A 15,907-nucleotide genomic window follows, 5' to 3' on the forward strand; every position below is an offset into this window, starting at 1 on the left:
TCAAAGTGTGACAAAATTTAAAGGACGGAGAGAGCAGCACCTTCTATATAATAAGAATATTATTATAAAATCAAGGATATAGAACCTTAACATACCACAGTTAGGATTTGCAGTTGTTAATTAAATTCGACATTAAAGAGGCCTCTCATTTATTAGAAAAAATATAACATGCAAAGCAAACCAACACAGAGAATCACATTCTGAGCATAGCTAATGTGATATTGGCCTAAATTTTGTGTCGTGGGTTAAGAAATGTATCAGGGTTTGTCAATTTAATTTTTCTGTGAAAAAAGTCTAGTCTTCTCATTTATTATGTTGAAAATAATGTGTAAATATACTGATGAGGGGAAATCTAGTTTCCATTAAGTATTAACACAATTTTAGTTTTGGAAAATTGAGTAGGGTTAGGGTTAGAATGAACACAATTTTGTGGAAAATTGGTTGAAAATTTTGTGTAGTTTGTAGTCTTGAAGTTAAAGTAGGGTTAGAAGATATGAAGTTCTGAGTCCAAGGTAGACTATACTTGAAGAATATTAAGTGCACATGACCAACAAGTCCAGTTGACCAAGTCAAGGTAGAGTATGCTTAGAGAAAATAATGTGTAAGTTCCAAAAGTTCCATGAAGTATGAAAACAACAGGAGTATTTGGTTTTGGAAAATTGAGGAGATGATATTTCTATTAAAGAAAGCTGGCTAAACTAGCCTACTACTTGAAGACACCAAAAGACATGGAAATACCTTTCATTTCAACCCCCTTCCTTATTCTCTTCATCCTCTTGACCACCTTTCCTTCCTCACATTCCAACAACCATACTGATCTTGAAGCTCTTCTGGCTTTCAAGAATTCCATACACGACGATCCGTTGCATGCTTTGACCTCATGGAATGAAACAACGCATTTTTGCTGGTGGAATGGCGTCTCCTGCAGCAAAACGCATCCAAGCAGAGTCGTCTCTCTTTCTCTCCCGTCTCAAGGCCTTTTTGGATCGCTCTCGCCTCACATAGGTAACCTCTCTTTCCTCAGAATCATCGACTTGCAAAACAACACCTTCAGCGGCCTAATCCCTCAGGAGATTGGTCGTCTGAGAAGGCTTCGAATGATCAACTTTAGTAACAATTCTTTTGGTGGTGGGATTCCAACAAACCTATCACGATGCACAAATCTCTATGAGCTGAATTTGATTGACAATGAGCTCACCGGAGGCATAGTCCCCGAGATAGCTTCTCTTTCAAAACTTCAATCCTTAGGCTTGACACGAAACATGCTTTTGGGGACTATCCCACCATTTCTAGGAAATCTCACAGATCTATTATACCTTTCGTTACGAGATTGTGGCTTGCAAGGAGAGATTCCCGAGTCCCTCGCACAGCTTAGAACATTGCGGTTTCTAGTTATGGGTAACAATAATCTAACTGGCTCTATTCCATTAGGACTCTATAATCTTTCAAGTGTCTATGCTTTCGCATTTGGTTTCAATAGACTCCATGGGAATGTACCAGCCGACTTAGGCTCTACACTTCCCAAGTTGACGCACCTTGATTTGCAGTATAATCATTTCACGGGAGTGCTTCCATCTTCACTATCGAACTCTTCCCTTATTGAAAATCTGTACATACAAAGGAACAACTTCAACGGAAAGATTATCGATTTGACAAAGCTTTCATCTCTTGAAATGCTTTTGGTTGCATCTAACCGTTTCAATGGAGATGTAGGTGCTATTTTATCATCCCTCACAAACTGCACCAACCTTGAGGTTGTGACATTGGAGGATAACCATTTCACTGGTTCGTTACCAGAATCCATTGGAAATCTTTCTCATCACTTGTTTCTCTTGACCGTTCATCGAAACCAGTTAAGTGGAAACATTCCATCTAGTATAGGAAACCTTGTTGGTCTCAATACTTTAGCAGCTTTTAGCAATAATATAAAAGATCCAATTCCTTCCTCCATTGGAAAACTTCATAAGTTGCAAGAAATCAGTCTCGCTGAGAATAGACTGACAAATCAGATACCATCTTCATTAGGCAACTTGACTTTGTTGAACGTTCTTTATGTAGGATCAAACCATCTTTCTGGGAATATACCTCAAAGTCTTGGCAATTGTAGCAACTTGTTGTTTTTAGACCTCTCATATAACAATCTCAGTGGCTCAATACCTCCCGAAATCATTAAGCTTTCCTCCATCTCCATTGGACTTGACCTATCTCACAACGTTTTGACGGGTATTATTCCATCAGAAGTTGGGGCTTTGAGAAACCTTGGGGACATGGACTTGTCACACAACAGATTATCCGGAACCATTCCTCCTTCTTTGGGGAGTTGTGTGATGCTCAGCTCGCTTCACCTAGGGAGAAATTCTTTTCAAGGTGAGATACCTAATCGTCTGAGTGCTTTGAGAGGTTTAGTATCTTTGGATCTTTCAGAGAATAACCTTTCAGGGATGATTCCAAGATTTCTTGTCGAGTTTCGCTTGTTGTATCTCAACATTTCTTTCAATGAGCTGCAAGGAGAAGTCCCAACTCTTGGAGCTTTCCAAAATGAAAGTGCAATCTCACTTGAAGGAAACCAAGACTTGTGCGGAGGTATTGCATCCCTAAACCTTCCTCCTTGTCCATCATCACCAAAATCCAACAAGAGCGGTTTAGGTGAAATCGTGATCCCAACTATTGTTGTAGCCATATGCCTATCTTTTGCAGCGTGCTTCTTTGTGACCCTTATCTACAGGAGACGAGCATTGAAAAATGTTGGGTCTCCCATATTCAAAGCTCCAGACCTTTTGAGGCTCTCTTATGCAGATCTATCGACTGCCACATGTGGATTCTCTGAGAGGAATCTGCTTGGTGCAGGGAAATTTGGATCTGTATACAAAGGAAATATCATTAATGCTGAGGATGAGCAAACAGATGTAGCAGTGAAGGTGCTTGATCTTAGTGTAAGAGGAGCTTGTAAGAGTTTGGCATCAGAATGCAATGCATTGAGAGGCATACGACACAGAAACCTGCTCAAGATTGTGAGTGTGTGTGACAGCACTGATTTTCAAGGGAATGATTTCAAGGCATTGGTATATGAATTTATGGCCAACGGAAGCCTCGAGAAGTGGCTGCATTCAGAGAATGAAGGCAGGGGAGCTCTTAGTGCTAATCAGAGACTCAATATTGCAATTGATATTGCATGTGCAGTTGAGTACTTGAATTGTGGTACTGACTCCATAGTCATTCATGGAGATTTGAAGCCAAGTAACATTCTCTTGGATCAAGACATGGTCTCCAAAGTTGGTGATTTCGGATTAGCCAGAATTGTTTCAAGCATTTCACAGAGCTTGCCATCCACGGAAGGAAGCAGTTCATCTGCAATAAAGGGTACCATAGGCTACATCGCTCCAGGTTAACTTTATCTTTTATCTTTATACATGTGCATTATAATTTGCTTATGTATTTGCTTCTACACACAGAATATGGTATGAGTGATGTTTTATCAACACAAGGGGACGTATACAGCTATGGAATTCTTCTGCTTGAGTTGTTCACAAACAAAAGACCCACCGGTGATGCCTTTGAGGGGTACCAAAATCTCCACGAGTTCGTCAGCAACGCTGTACCAAACCGTGTATTTGAAGTGGTGGATCCGTTTCTACATCAACAAGTGAATGAAGATGACAAGTATTGGGGTTGCATGGTTTCGATATTGAGTATTGCACTGAGATGCTCACTTGAACTTCCCAGAGATCGTACCCCGATAGGAGAGGTTGTTAATCAACTGAAAAGGATAAGAAATGTTTTTCTTGAAGAGAGGCGCAGTAGAAATGTCGCTTCCTATCAACGTTAAAGCAGATCAATGGCAGACATGTTAGACTAAGAAATCATTTTACTGTTGTTTAATCTTGAGTTAGGCCACAATTAAGTAGCAGAGCCTTTTGTAATAAGAGATGAAGAGTTAAGAGACTCAAATTATGGACTAGACAACCTTCAACTGTTATCAAATTCTGTTCTTTTGATGCTTCTTCTTACAACAAATTACATCACTCATCTCAAAGAGAAAAGGGATTAAAAAAAACTATTCCTACAAATTACTAAAAGCTGGAGAATCAAGTGACTTTCTGGACCAGTGTATACAGCTTAACTATGAAATATTTATACCATAAAAAAAATTCAAGATTACATTTGTCAGAAACATATACAAAAAAAAAAGAGAAAAAAAAAAGTGAAAAGATTGTGTGAATTTTACTCATCTTCCGCATTGTGTTCTTGTTTACCTTGGAGTGCATCTGCCAAATTAAATTTAAGATTTCCTCTCATGGTTCTTGAACTAACCCCGGGATTACCTTTCCTCATCATCGTCGCGAATTCGCCATAGTCAATGCGTCCATCCTTCACATTTTCAAAGCATAGTCAACTAAAAGCAGATGCCTAGAATCTTCAAGGTGATTCAGGGCATACTTACGTTGTCTATGTCGATTTCTTTAATGATCTCGTCTATCTGATCATCGATCAGGCCAAAATCTTTGCAAGCTTGTTGGAGCTCGTCAGTGGTGATGTAGCCACTCCCATCTTTGTCGAAGAAGGAGAAAGCAGCAAGAAGATTTTCCTCTCTTTCCATTTTGTTCATGTGCAATGTTGCTGCTAGGAACTCACCATAGTCTATAGTCCCATTGTTGTCTATATCAGCCTGCAATTAAACATAAATGACTTAAACAAACTTACCATTTGGGAAAAATAGGTAAATAGGAAAAAAATGTGCACTTTTGCCCGAAAAAACAAGTTCTTGTAATAGGAAAATTGGAATGTACGAACCGCGTTCATTAGTGAAAGGATCTCCGATTCCATTAGATCAGACCCGACTTTTTTCAAACCTTGTTTGAGTTCCTCATACGTTATTGTTCCACTGTTATCTGCGTCGAGCATGCTGAATAACTGTCTCAAACCCCCGATTTCTTCCTCCGAGAGCCGTTCTGCTATAACCTGCACGTGCATCCACCAAAATTAGATTTTATCAATTGTCTTATACGTCTTTTGGTGATGTTCAAAACGACATTTTTTTCATTTAAATAAGTTTTTTTTTCCTTTCCTTTATTTTTTTACTTATTTTAATCAAACAACGTTGTGAACTGATGTAAAGACATCGTTTTATACACAGATGAGACAACTGAAAAAAAATGAAACTTCGTGATTTAATATTCCGTTTTCAAAACTTTATGGGACTTCATAATTTAAAATTTTCGATTACTATATGTCATTTGTTACTATAGGATAAATAAATAAATTGATACTTACACGAAGAGCCATCTTCTTGAGCTTGTTCATGGCCGAGAACTGCTTCAACCGCGACAACACAGCAGATCCTAGAGGCGCGTCAGGCGCGACCGTGTCGTCCACGATCCATGGATGGCCTGTGACAAAATCCTAATCATGTTGAGATCGGAATAGGAAGGTGTGAACGAGGAATGAAGAAAGATGGTACTAACATAGGACTTCATGAGCAGATATTCTTTGTTTGGGATCTCTTTCGAGCATCTTTTTCACCAGATCTTTCGCACTGTCGGAAATGTGGGGCCATGGTTCCGACACGAAATCAATCTTGCCTTTCAAGATTGTTCTGAAGATCCCATTATCGGTTTCTGCAAAGTTGAGCAACAGAAAGTCGATGAAATCATCACTCTACCAACTGTTATCCGTGTATCTTACATTTCACAGAAAGAGTCGGACGGACTAAAGGGATCGAGTAAAAAGGTTTATTACCTGCCCAAAATGGAGGAACGCCACATAGCAATATGTAAAGAATCACACCAGCACTCCATACGTCAATTTCGGGCCCATAGTATTTGTGCAGTACTTCGGGAGCAACGTAGTAAGGACTTCCGACAACATCGGAGAGAGATTGCCCTGAAAGAGTAAGATAAGCTTAACTCAAGTTCATCTAAACCATCATAAACACTCTATGTTGATCCATAGTTCCCTTGTATGGTTCAGGAAATTCATCAAACACCTTCTATGCATTCCTCAATTCTCTTATTTTGCGTATGATGCTGATATTTGTTGGAGATTATATCAGATAATATGATAATATTACAGCTCCGTAGTCTCATAGAATGGATATTCAACCCTATATATATATACTCTCTAGATTCTTTGAATGGTTCAGGAAATATATCAAACACCTTATGCACATTATCATAATCTCTGTTGTTTTGCTTGTGATCCTAACATTTCTTCGCAAAATAAAAGCTGATATAATATTATTACTGCTAAATAGTTTCACATGCTTCTTCTCCAAAATAACACACCAGGATGATTCACCAAAATTAAAATTAAATTTCAAAAATAAATCACACCACACAAAATCTCACTTCCAATCCTCCAAATTCTACACAAATATCATTTAAAAAATAAAATACAAAAAAATAATTATTCCGGCTGTTTCCACATATCCTCCTAGCTTATAAACTCATTTATGCACGAATTTTAAGTAACTATCTGATTTTATGAAGAAAAAATAGAGAAATGCGCTAGCGAAATATTGCACCATTTTTATACATTTATTTTTATAATAAAACATGTATAATGATTTAGATGGAATCCATTTCTAAAAGTAAGAATAAAAAAAATAAATGAGACTTTAAATTCACACATCCAAAATTATAAAGGAGACATTTTTTTCTAGATGAACGGAGTACATTTTAGGGTCAAATAGATTTTATAATATCCTTAATCTACTAAATCATATCCACCAACTTTTTCTTAAATCGTGCCATACATTTTTGTAGTACTACTATATTTTATTTAATAAAGAGTTTATTTAATACTCTCTCTTTTATAGTAGATGTCACACTTGGAAATTAGCAAATGAATTTAAGAGGTGTTGTTTCATGTGTTAAGTGGAAAGTATAAATAATATATTTATATTAATATGAGAGGAAACTTTTTCTAAAAATAAATGTGAATCTTTTTTGGGACAAACTAAAAAGGAAAGTGATGGAGGAAGTAATTAATTTAGCAACGGAACATACTGGCAAACCAAATCTCAACCACATACCTGGCTTATAAAAAACCGACAACCCGAAATCCGTCGCTTTCAGCTTGGCGTCCTCATCCGGCGTATCAAAGAGGAAATTCTCCGGCTTGAGATCCCGATGCATCACCCCGAGCGAGTGGCACGACTCCACCACCCCGACAATGGTCTTCATCAGCAGCGCGGCCTTCTTCTCACTGTAATGCCCCTTCTGCACGATGCGGTCGAAGAGCTCGCCGCCCTTGCAGAGCTCCATGACCAAGTGCACGAACATGTTGTCCTCGTAGGTGCCCTTGATCCGTACCACGCTCGGGCACTCCGAGAGGTGGTGCATGATCTGGATCTCGCGCCACACGTCGTCGCAGTCCTCCTTGCATAGGAGCTTGCGCTTGGGGATGGATTTGCACGCGAACTCGAGGCCCGTGGCCTTCTCGATGCAGTGGTAGGTGGTGCCGAACTGGCCCTGCCCGAGCTTGCGGCCGAGGCTGTAGTGGTCGCGGAGGCGCGGGGTTTGGTAGGGGAGGATCGTGGCCGTGACCTTTGAGGCTGATGATGCCGTGGATCGTTTCTTCATTTTTCTTGATTTTTTTTTATGGTGTTTTGGGAAGGGGAATTGGTTGTGTTTTTTGGTTTTGTTTGTTATTTTCTTTTGAGAAAGTAACTAACTTTTGGTTTTTGGTTTAACGGTATTTGCCGTGGTTTGTGGCTGCAAATTTGCGTTTTGGAGAGATGCGAGTGTTTTTGCGGATTGGGGCTCATTTTTTTCGGTTTGGAATTTGAGGCAATAAAATGGATTGTAATTATAATAGCAATGAAATTTATTACACCATTCGTCCCAACTAAGATGACATATTTCTTAGTCGGCGCGGGATTTTATGAGTTGTTGGTTAATGTGTTTAATTGGAGAGAGGAAAGGTACAGGTACGTGTAGAGAGAAAGAGAGTTGAATATTTAATTGGAGGGAAAAAAAGTGGTTCAATATATTAATTAGAGAAAAAAAAGTCTTCAAAAATAGAAATGTATATCTTATTTGGGACAAACTAAAAAGAAAAATATGTCATATTAAGTGGGACGAAGGGAGTATTTTATTATATACTACTCCCTCCGTCTCATAAAAATAGACTTTGAAGATGACACGAGTTTTAATGCGAAATTAGTAAAGTATGTAAGAAATAGAACGAAAAATTGATTAGAGTATTTCAAAAGGTGACAAATTTTGTGACACCACAAAATGAAAAAGGAATACTATTTTCATAGAACAAAGGGAGCATTAATTATTGTGTTATATTATCAATTAACAATTTATTAAGATCTTGATTTGATTATAAAAATTATGACTCATAATAACAAAATAATAATATAATTACATTAATTATATTTTTGAAATATTAGAATCAAAATAAACTGATAAAACAAAACAAAACAAAACAAAATAATTAACAGTGCTCACGGATAGTGTTCAAATAAAATATGTAGCATAACACGAGCAATAGTGTTCAAATAAAATATGTAGCATAACACGAGCACCATCTGTATCATGGTTCATGGTCAGCATCCTATTAACAAAAGACCATCCATGCCCGTACAACATCGGTCTAATTTACTAAAGGACCAATGCGCCAAACCAGAAACATGGTTCACGATCAGCATCATCGTTCTAACAGAAGACCATCCACACCGTATCGAGTCAAACCTTCAAAATTCAAACAATATTATCCATATTGGTCGAATCCACTACAATCTGAAACCGTACTAATTCCAATCAATCTTCGTCTTGACATCAAAGATTCAGGCAAAATAATCGAAATCCCAAAACTTCAGCAATTATGCATCTGCCCAATTCTAGTTAAATCTTCAGCAATCACGCATAGTTGCATTAGATATTCTAGCTACGAGGTCCACAAGCTGTGCATCTTGTTCAGCTGACCGAAATTGGGTGACTTCAAAGAGATCTTGTAAAGCTCTGAAAGCTTTTTTGCATCGGAAGATTTACTAGGGGTTTGCTGAGTGATGATAGGATGTTTATTTGCTCTCGTGGAGCGTGCTGTGGCCAGCATACTCTTCAAGACTGTTTGAAGCTGACTCCAAAACTTAGCACAAATCTCAGGAGTTTGATCACGAAGCGATGTGCTTTCAGATGCAAGGCGTCCTTCAAGCAGACGAGTTAGGGCTGATTCAAGCATCTGTGCAGAAGCCGCAAATCAATAAAATTAACACATAAAATTTAAATACAACTGTATACACTGCATACAAAGTGTGCAGATTTGCTAGAGGTGCATGCTAAACAACAACTGTAAGAAGATGCACAATTCCGGTCTATTAGAATTGCACAAAAGCTGTTCTCTCCTCACCCCAAATAAAAGTTTATAAGAAAGAGTGCGTAGGTATCAAGCAATTTTTGCCTAATAATGCAACAAGAAAAACAGATTTAGTAAGGAAGCAACACATTCAACATGATAATGTGTATACGGTGATTTCTGTGATGTGTCTTGTAAAAAAAGATATGCATTAAGATTTCATGTACACTGAGACAAGCAGGAGACATACCATGCTTGAGCGGAGGTAACTTGAAAGGCTAAGCAACAAAGCTGATCTATCAATAAGGATAGTCAAGAACATCACAGGGTGTGTTTTTGGCCCATAGAAATCAATGGACTTTTGCCAATTCCTTTCTGCGAGGGCAGCATACTGCTTTACCTTTTGAACAACACTGCTTTCAACTTTGTTTAAAGTGTTTTGCTTTTGATCCGACTCCATAAACCTCAAAACACAATCCCTTTGATAACAAGCAAGTTGAAAATAAGCATATGCCGCCTCTTGTCGCCTCACCTCACCAAGTGACTCATAGACAGCCAAGGCCTCCCGAATTGCATCATTTGCTGATATTTCATGCTTCCTGTGTTCAATTTGAGTTCGACTCGGTGAAGGACTAGAGCAATCTTCCAGAACACCATTTTCATAAACCTCGGCAAAAGTGTTTTCCCTAGCTAGTAGCATACCAAGCTTCAGATACGTATGTGCGAACTGCGTGTATACTTCATTTTTGACACTGCTGGATAGGGGACCGACTTTTTCAATAAAAGCATTAAGTTCTGTTTTGGCAGCTCCATAGTACCTGAGTGCTTCCCTGTACTGTAATTTGGCAGTCTCGAGTGCCTGCATATATGCATTTTGGAACATGGCATGTTTCTTGAGACTTTCAACTTTTGATGCCATATCTTCTGCTAATGCACGGCGCCCGTGGCCCAAGTTACAGTTGATCAGGATGACATTGGTGTGGTCCTCAACTTCTCTAAATGCATCTATTGCCTTGGCAAAAGCAGTTTCAGCTTTGCTCAAATCCTTCCTTTCGATCCTGTTTCTCCCTAATTCATTGCACACCCATCCTTTCTTTTTCAGTACTGATTGTGATTCCATTGAACTAGGAGGAAGCCTACCCATAGCTTTGAGAGCTTCTTCATAACAGCTTAGTGCACCAGACAATTTACAGTCTGCATCTCCACTCACAGAACCTCTCAAGAATTTAAATATACCACCACTTTTAGCTGCAGACTTTCCTGTGGAAATAGCTTCTGGATGAGTTTCTTCTGCGCCCCTTGCATTATCTTTTTCTTTTGAAACATCAGCTGTTTCAGAGCTGGCAGTTTTCAAATTCATCTCCTCCATTGCATCTGAAAGTGTAAAATTCTCATTCCTACTATCAATATCACTCTTCGGATGCTTTATATGTTCGGGTCCATAAGTATTTTTCAGGCCCACTTTATGAGAAACATGATTATTGTTGTCCCCAGTATGTGTATAGAGGCTGTTTCTGCCATGTGGTTTCTTATTCTGCTTTCTACCATAAGCAGATGGGTATGCATCCCGAGCACTGCTGCTGGCACTGCTGCCGCTACTGGCCCTGTCACTCTGGCAGCTGCAGTTCACTAAAGAACAAGAACGACAGTTTTCCGTAAATTGCCCTATCTTCTTCTTCAGCCTTACAACCTCTTTCAATACTTCAGATGATATTTTCAAGCTCTTGGTGCATTCTTTCACTTCTCTTTGGCTTGAGACGTCTTGACCTTTCTTCAAATAAAAGTCAACATGTACATCACCCACAAGAGTCCAAGCTTTAGACCAGAAGAGATAATTAGAGGACACAAGAACATCACCATTCATAGCAGACTCATTTTCCCTTTTATCATCATTTGGGGTGAATGAACTACAAACCATGGAAGAAATGAATCCTGTGTCTTGAGGCATTGATCCATAGACCAAACAAGCTAGCTCTACAACCTTCAAAGCTTGATACAGCTGGCAATCGTCCTTATAAACTTGACCAAGTGCCATATAAGATTCTCCCAACAATAGAACAAGTTTCCACAATTTATCATCTATTTTTGATGTGGGAAGCCACTCCCTAATATCACAAACTTCAATACAATCGGAGTCTCCACAGGCACAGACAGAGAAATCCATTGACGAAGTCAAATCATCTTTAACGTCATTTTCAAGGTTCAGATCTTGCCTAGCAGACTGAAATTGCCTTGTCCACCTGAGCGACTTGATGGCTTGAGAGACATGATGTATAGCAGCAAGCTTAGAGGACAGTGGATCAGAAACAGTCTGAACCAGATCTTCAGTTTTTTTCAGCAAATTAGAGGCTGCAAAGTCATAGCTATTAACATCCGAAAAATTCCTACCTCCTGCTGTCATATCTACTACTTCTTCCATTTCAGGTGAAGGTATATCTTGGCCACATGACTTCTGAGAAGTCTTTTCTAGTTCGACATGTTGTAGAGAACCTGCATTGTCAGGCTTTTCAACTGTGCTGACAGGTGGATACACAATATCTTGAATACTTGATGTTGAGCCACTAATAAAATCTACTGACTCTTCTTCAGCATCAGAAATAATAACTTCTGACTTTACCGGAGGCACTGCAGATGTTAACTCAAACTCTTCTTTGTAGGTCAAGAGGAGCCTTGCAAATTGTTCATGAGCAAGCGCGCGTACCACCTAGTCCCACACAATCATAATTAAAATCACACTGAGTCTTGCAAATAATTAAATCTATAAATATTCACTCAGTTGAACTGAAACATACTAGATGATCTGGTTCGTCCAAGAAACTAAGACACTTTTGGAAAAAGCTTGCGCATCTTGCCCTGTTATTAGAAGACTAAAAAAAAATTATCAACATACAGTAGATGGCAGAACATAATATTGAACATCAAGGATCTGCAGAATACCATTGACAGTGATAATCTATGTGCTATTCGGTAAAGTAGAGTGCCCAGGGAGAGAACGGAATCACTTCTTCTCCCATAAATCCAAGATGGCAACGGGCCAGTAGCATCATGACACTTATCAGCAGAATGGTTTTTAGGAATGACCGAAAGATCAAACAGCTGCACAACATCTTCTCCAGCACTTTTATAAAGCTGCAATAGAAATAAAACAAATCTTACAACAGGGACAAAAATCATAAACCGAACAATCAACAGAAAATGAGTACCCAGTAAGCCCCAGGGTCTTGTTTGCAGTTCTCCTCAAGGAACCTCATAACAGAAAGACCATTTTGCTGGACAACATTAGGATGAAAAGCAGGAGTTCCATCATCAGATACACCTTTCAGTAGAAAAATATCATCGGTTTTCAATAGCTCGTATCCCTGAACAACGCCATTCTCGTGATAGCAGATGGCCAATTCAGGAACACTAGCCATAAAGTTGTCCAACCATGCCTCAAGCCAGGTCAATGGAGTGACCTGCAAATGAAGTCAAACGAATATTCCTTGTCAGAAAAAGAAGGAAAAAGATAGGTGGTGATAAAAACACAGTTTTGTTGGTGTGGGGGAGGGGGGGGGAATAATTATGATCTTTTAAATGGTCAACACCCACCTTCCGTGAAACATCCCATAAATGCAAGCTCACGGCTGCAAATTTTTCATTGCTAAAGATTAGCAAGTCACTTCCCAAAAGCATACGGAAGTTATGGAACTGCCAGAATAGGATCCGTAGAAAATCATCTGCACCAACTTTTCTGTACTTTTCAGATTCTTGAACTGGGCACCTAAGCTTTTCTTTGACTTCTGAGACCTTCTTGGTAGTTTCACTACCTTTATGTCTTTTATTCTTTTTCTTCCCCCAGAAAGTATCATCCTCCTTTCTGCCTGAGGGGAACTCTTCTTGATGGCCATATTTGTCTTTCTGAACAATACCTTCACGCTGCCTATCCGCTGCATGATGCCCTTGCTTCGGGTGGTTTGAGGATCCAATCGACCCTTCACTTGTTATGCATTCATCAGTGTAAATAGATGATTTAAACTGCTCCTCCGTTGATGTGTTATGACTCGGAGGGCAATCACAAGCCTCCATTCTTACCGAATGCATAGCAAAGTTCAGAAACAAGGACTGATCTACACATTTTGGCTGATGGTTTTGCCTTCGGATAAGTTTTTCTCCTTCTTCAGTATCAGGCCTGTCAAACAACCTCTAAGAACTAAAGCATTCAGAACAAAGAAACTGAAATATGAATAGAATCTTACCCGCTATTCAGGACGAGTGTTTGTCCAACACGGTGAACTGCAATTGAGACTCGAGCCTTGGAGTATGGTATCTTAAATACTTGTTTTAGAATATCAGCTGGGGCTATCACATCTATCTCGTCTCCATATTCTGCTAAACCAGTTACAGCAAGTGCCTCCCCTTTCCTTGCAAGACTTGACGTAATAGGCACACCTTGCCAGGACGAATCTGCCAGAAGCAACATAATTAAACTAACTGATACCATAACTATAGCATATTACATACAAGAGCTAAAAATCATGGAAATGTCATACTCCCTCTGATGGCCATAGATAGATAAAAATTTCCATAATATTTATCCGAATAAAGGCTATGCACCTGGAGAAGAAATGGCATATCATCCCCTATGGATATGCAGTATTTTCTTTATCACCAACGTTAAAAGAATTATCTCTTCTATCCCATATTTTGGAGTATCTTGGTGTATGTCTATGTGTTTTGCATTAGTCTTCTGTATGAGCTAGCCCCTAAATGATAAAATATTTCAAGCGATGTGTGAATCATTACCTCCATCTGTTTTTGCCTGTGTGGCGGCAATTGGTAACACTCTTTCAGGAATACTTGATAGTAAAGGGAGCGCATTCAGATCAGTTTCTGCAGGAATCATCCGATACCTTGGAGCGCTTAACCTACGTTCCCCAAAATTCAATCAAATAACAATAGATAGATTTATTACTCAAATGAGTACACCATTGAACTTCTAAAGTAACGGACGTGTAATGGAGTAATATTTAATGATACAAAAAGGAGAGCCTAAGTGAAGACAAACATTATTTTGCAACACACATGCTATCATATCCTAAACAGAAATACATTTATCATCAACCACATCTCTATATTCAGTAAGCTTCACATCTTGTCACACTCAAATGTGGAAACACTTATGATACAACGCAATCGAAAGTTTTAAACTAATTGAAACATGTACAGGTACAAAATACACATGGATTCCCTGATAAATCAGTTTGCCTACACATTTCAACCAAACTAAGCATACACATCAGTAGGAAACACGATCACCCTATCTGCTAGTTCAATATACTGTTCCCACAATTCTGACTCCGAAATTTACATCCTATGAAATCACCAAACCTCCTATTACTTCAAATTACGAATCCAACAAATATGCTTGCACGGACTATACAGTATACACTACCATTATTCAACAACAAAATTCACATACGTATTCGGAGACGGAACTAGAGCGGCGGAGCTAAAATCGTGAAAAGCCTCATCGGTTGTCACCGGAATTGAGCCGCAAAGAAAACCGGCGGGCTTCGGCCGCGCGATTTCCAGTTTTCCGACGCATTGTAATTCCAGCGAACCTGATCCCTGCTTCTCCATTTATCTCTGAAAACGCTGAATTAATAAGCAGCAGAGCTGAAATTACACTTTTCTAGGGCTTAAAAAATGACAATCAATTTTGATGGCGAACCGAGTTTGCTGATCATTGAATGTTGAGGTTTTTCTGGAGTGGTTTTTCCCTCTTCTGAAAATTGCAGCTAAATCGCTTCAATCTAAAACTAAAATAGTCGTATGATTAAAAAACAATATAAAAAGGATAAAACAAAAGGAAACAGGATAAATAATAAATTAAAATATAAATAAATATGGCAAACAAAATAAAAAAAGGAAAAATATGAAATGGGGAAGAAAATTAGTTTAAAAAGAGAAAAGGGAGAGAGAAAACATATTACTTGAAATACTAAAAATTGTGAATTTTTCATTTATGAATTACTCCTGGTAATTAACAAGTTAATAAGCGAGGTAATTAATTCCGGTGTCATAATTTTTTATTGGGATATTGGCCTCTAATATCATGAATTATTTAAAAATTTGGGGTATTTTCCACAAATTTTTTTTATTGAATAATATCACGAATTTTATCCAGTGTTTGTTTTTTCCACGAATGAAAAAATTAATGTTATTTTAATAGATTGAGGAACAATTTTGGAGGGTGTGCTTAAAAAAAACTATCTTCAATGATTGAAAAACTTGAAGCTCTCAAAATTGTTGTCGAGAAATTACGAAAAAAAAAATATGTAACATAATATTATTTGTGGGAATTTTTTCATTTGTGGGAAAAAACAAACTAGGGGTAAAGTTTGTGATATTATTTGTCAATTTTAAAGTTTATGGGAAATTCCAACTTTATAAAAGTTTCATGATATTAGTACGTCAATATCTTTTTTTTTTATTTGATACTTAAATATTTTCTCATAAGTGATCGTACATAATTGTCAAGCGAAATAAAAAAGAATAAAATGTGGAAAAAGAGAAGAGTGAACTACATAAATGGTACCTGATCTTTCACTTTCGCACGTAGATG

The 15,907-nt window shown here is 38.3% G+C and overlaps 3 protein-coding genes across 3 annotated transcripts; 1 reads left to right on the plus strand and 2 right to left on the minus strand.

The window, feature by feature from the left end:
• The first annotated feature begins 724 nt into the window (after positions 1–724).
• Positions 725–3,993, plus strand: LOC125206740 (uncharacterized). Its single transcript, XM_048105975.2, has 2 exons — positions 725–3,384; positions 3,453–3,993. Exons 1-2 carry the CDS (start codon positions 729–731, stop codon positions 3,824–3,826), a joined length of 3,030 nt encoding a protein of 1,009 aa, XP_047961932.1. The 5' UTR covers positions 725–728; the 3' UTR covers positions 3,827–3,993.
• LOC125203102 (calcium-dependent protein kinase 11-like) lies at positions 3,949–7,753 on the minus strand. The gene is made up of 7 exons (XM_048101388.2): positions 7,031–7,753; positions 5,737–5,880; positions 5,463–5,615; positions 5,272–5,387; positions 4,792–4,959; positions 4,442–4,666; positions 3,949–4,368 (listed from the first exon to the last, which is right to left on the minus strand). Exons 1-7 carry the CDS (start codon positions 7,578–7,580, stop codon positions 4,222–4,224), a joined length of 1,503 nt encoding a protein of 500 aa, XP_047957345.1. The 5' UTR covers positions 7,581–7,753; the 3' UTR covers positions 3,949–4,221.
• Positions 7,754–8,459: 706 nt separating this feature from the next.
• Positions 8,460–15,094, minus strand: LOC125203100 (erythroid differentiation factor-like protein). Its single transcript, XM_048101386.2, has 9 exons — positions 14,762–15,094; positions 14,086–14,207; positions 13,539–13,746; positions 12,892–13,471; positions 12,507–12,758; positions 12,241–12,432; positions 12,096–12,170; positions 9,554–12,007; positions 8,460–9,189 (listed from the first exon to the last, which is right to left on the minus strand). Exons 1-9 carry the CDS (start codon positions 14,920–14,922, stop codon positions 8,896–8,898), a joined length of 4,338 nt encoding a protein of 1,445 aa, XP_047957343.1. The 5' UTR covers positions 14,923–15,094; the 3' UTR covers positions 8,460–8,895.
• Between the last annotated feature and the right edge of the window lie 813 nt (positions 15,095–15,907).

This window comes from Salvia hispanica, chromosome 6 (genome assembly GCF_029641045.1).
Source record: "Salvia hispanica isolate PSC_SH4W2 chromosome 6, Shi_PSC_v1, whole genome shotgun sequence".
Taxonomy (NCBI): domain Eukaryota; kingdom Viridiplantae; phylum Streptophyta; class Magnoliopsida; order Lamiales; family Lamiaceae; genus Salvia; species Salvia hispanica.

What these genes read in the sequence shown, in the direction of transcription:
- LOC125203102 (XM_048101388.2), bottom strand. Translation starts at nt 7,580, where the DNA reads ATGAAGAAACGATCCACGGCATCATCAGCCTCAAAGGTCACGGCCACG. An exon ending in CGTTCCTCCATTTTGGGCAG is followed by an intron (nt 5,616 to 5,736) that starts GTAATAAACCTT and finishes TCAACTTTGCAG; the next exon opens with AAACCGATAATGGGATCTTC. An exon ending in TCAAGAAGATGGCTCTTCGT is followed by an intron (nt 4,960 to 5,271) that starts GTAAGTATCAAT and finishes ATGCACGTGCAG; the next exon opens with GTTATAGCAGAACGGCTCTC.
- LOC125206740 (XM_048105975.2), top strand. Translation starts at nt 729, where the DNA reads ATGGAAATACCTTTCATTTCAACCCCCTTCCTTATTCTCTTCATCCTC. An exon ending in CATAGGCTACATCGCTCCAG is followed by an intron (nt 3,385 to 3,452) that starts GTTAACTTTATC and finishes TTCTACACACAG; the next exon opens with AATATGGTATGAGTGATGTT.
- LOC125203100 (XM_048101386.2), bottom strand. Translation starts at nt 14,922, where the DNA reads ATGGAGAAGCAGGGATCAGGTTCGCTGGAATTACAATGCGTCGGAAAA. An exon ending in ACAGGCAAAAACAGATGGAG is followed by an intron (nt 13,747 to 14,085) that starts GTAATGATTCAC and finishes TGCTTCTGGCAG; the next exon opens with ATTCGTCCTGGCAAGGTGTG. An exon ending in ATAGATTATCACTGTCAATG is followed by an intron (nt 12,171 to 12,240) that starts GTATTCTGCAGA and finishes ATTTTTTTTTAG; the next exon opens with TCTTCTAATAACAGGGCAAG.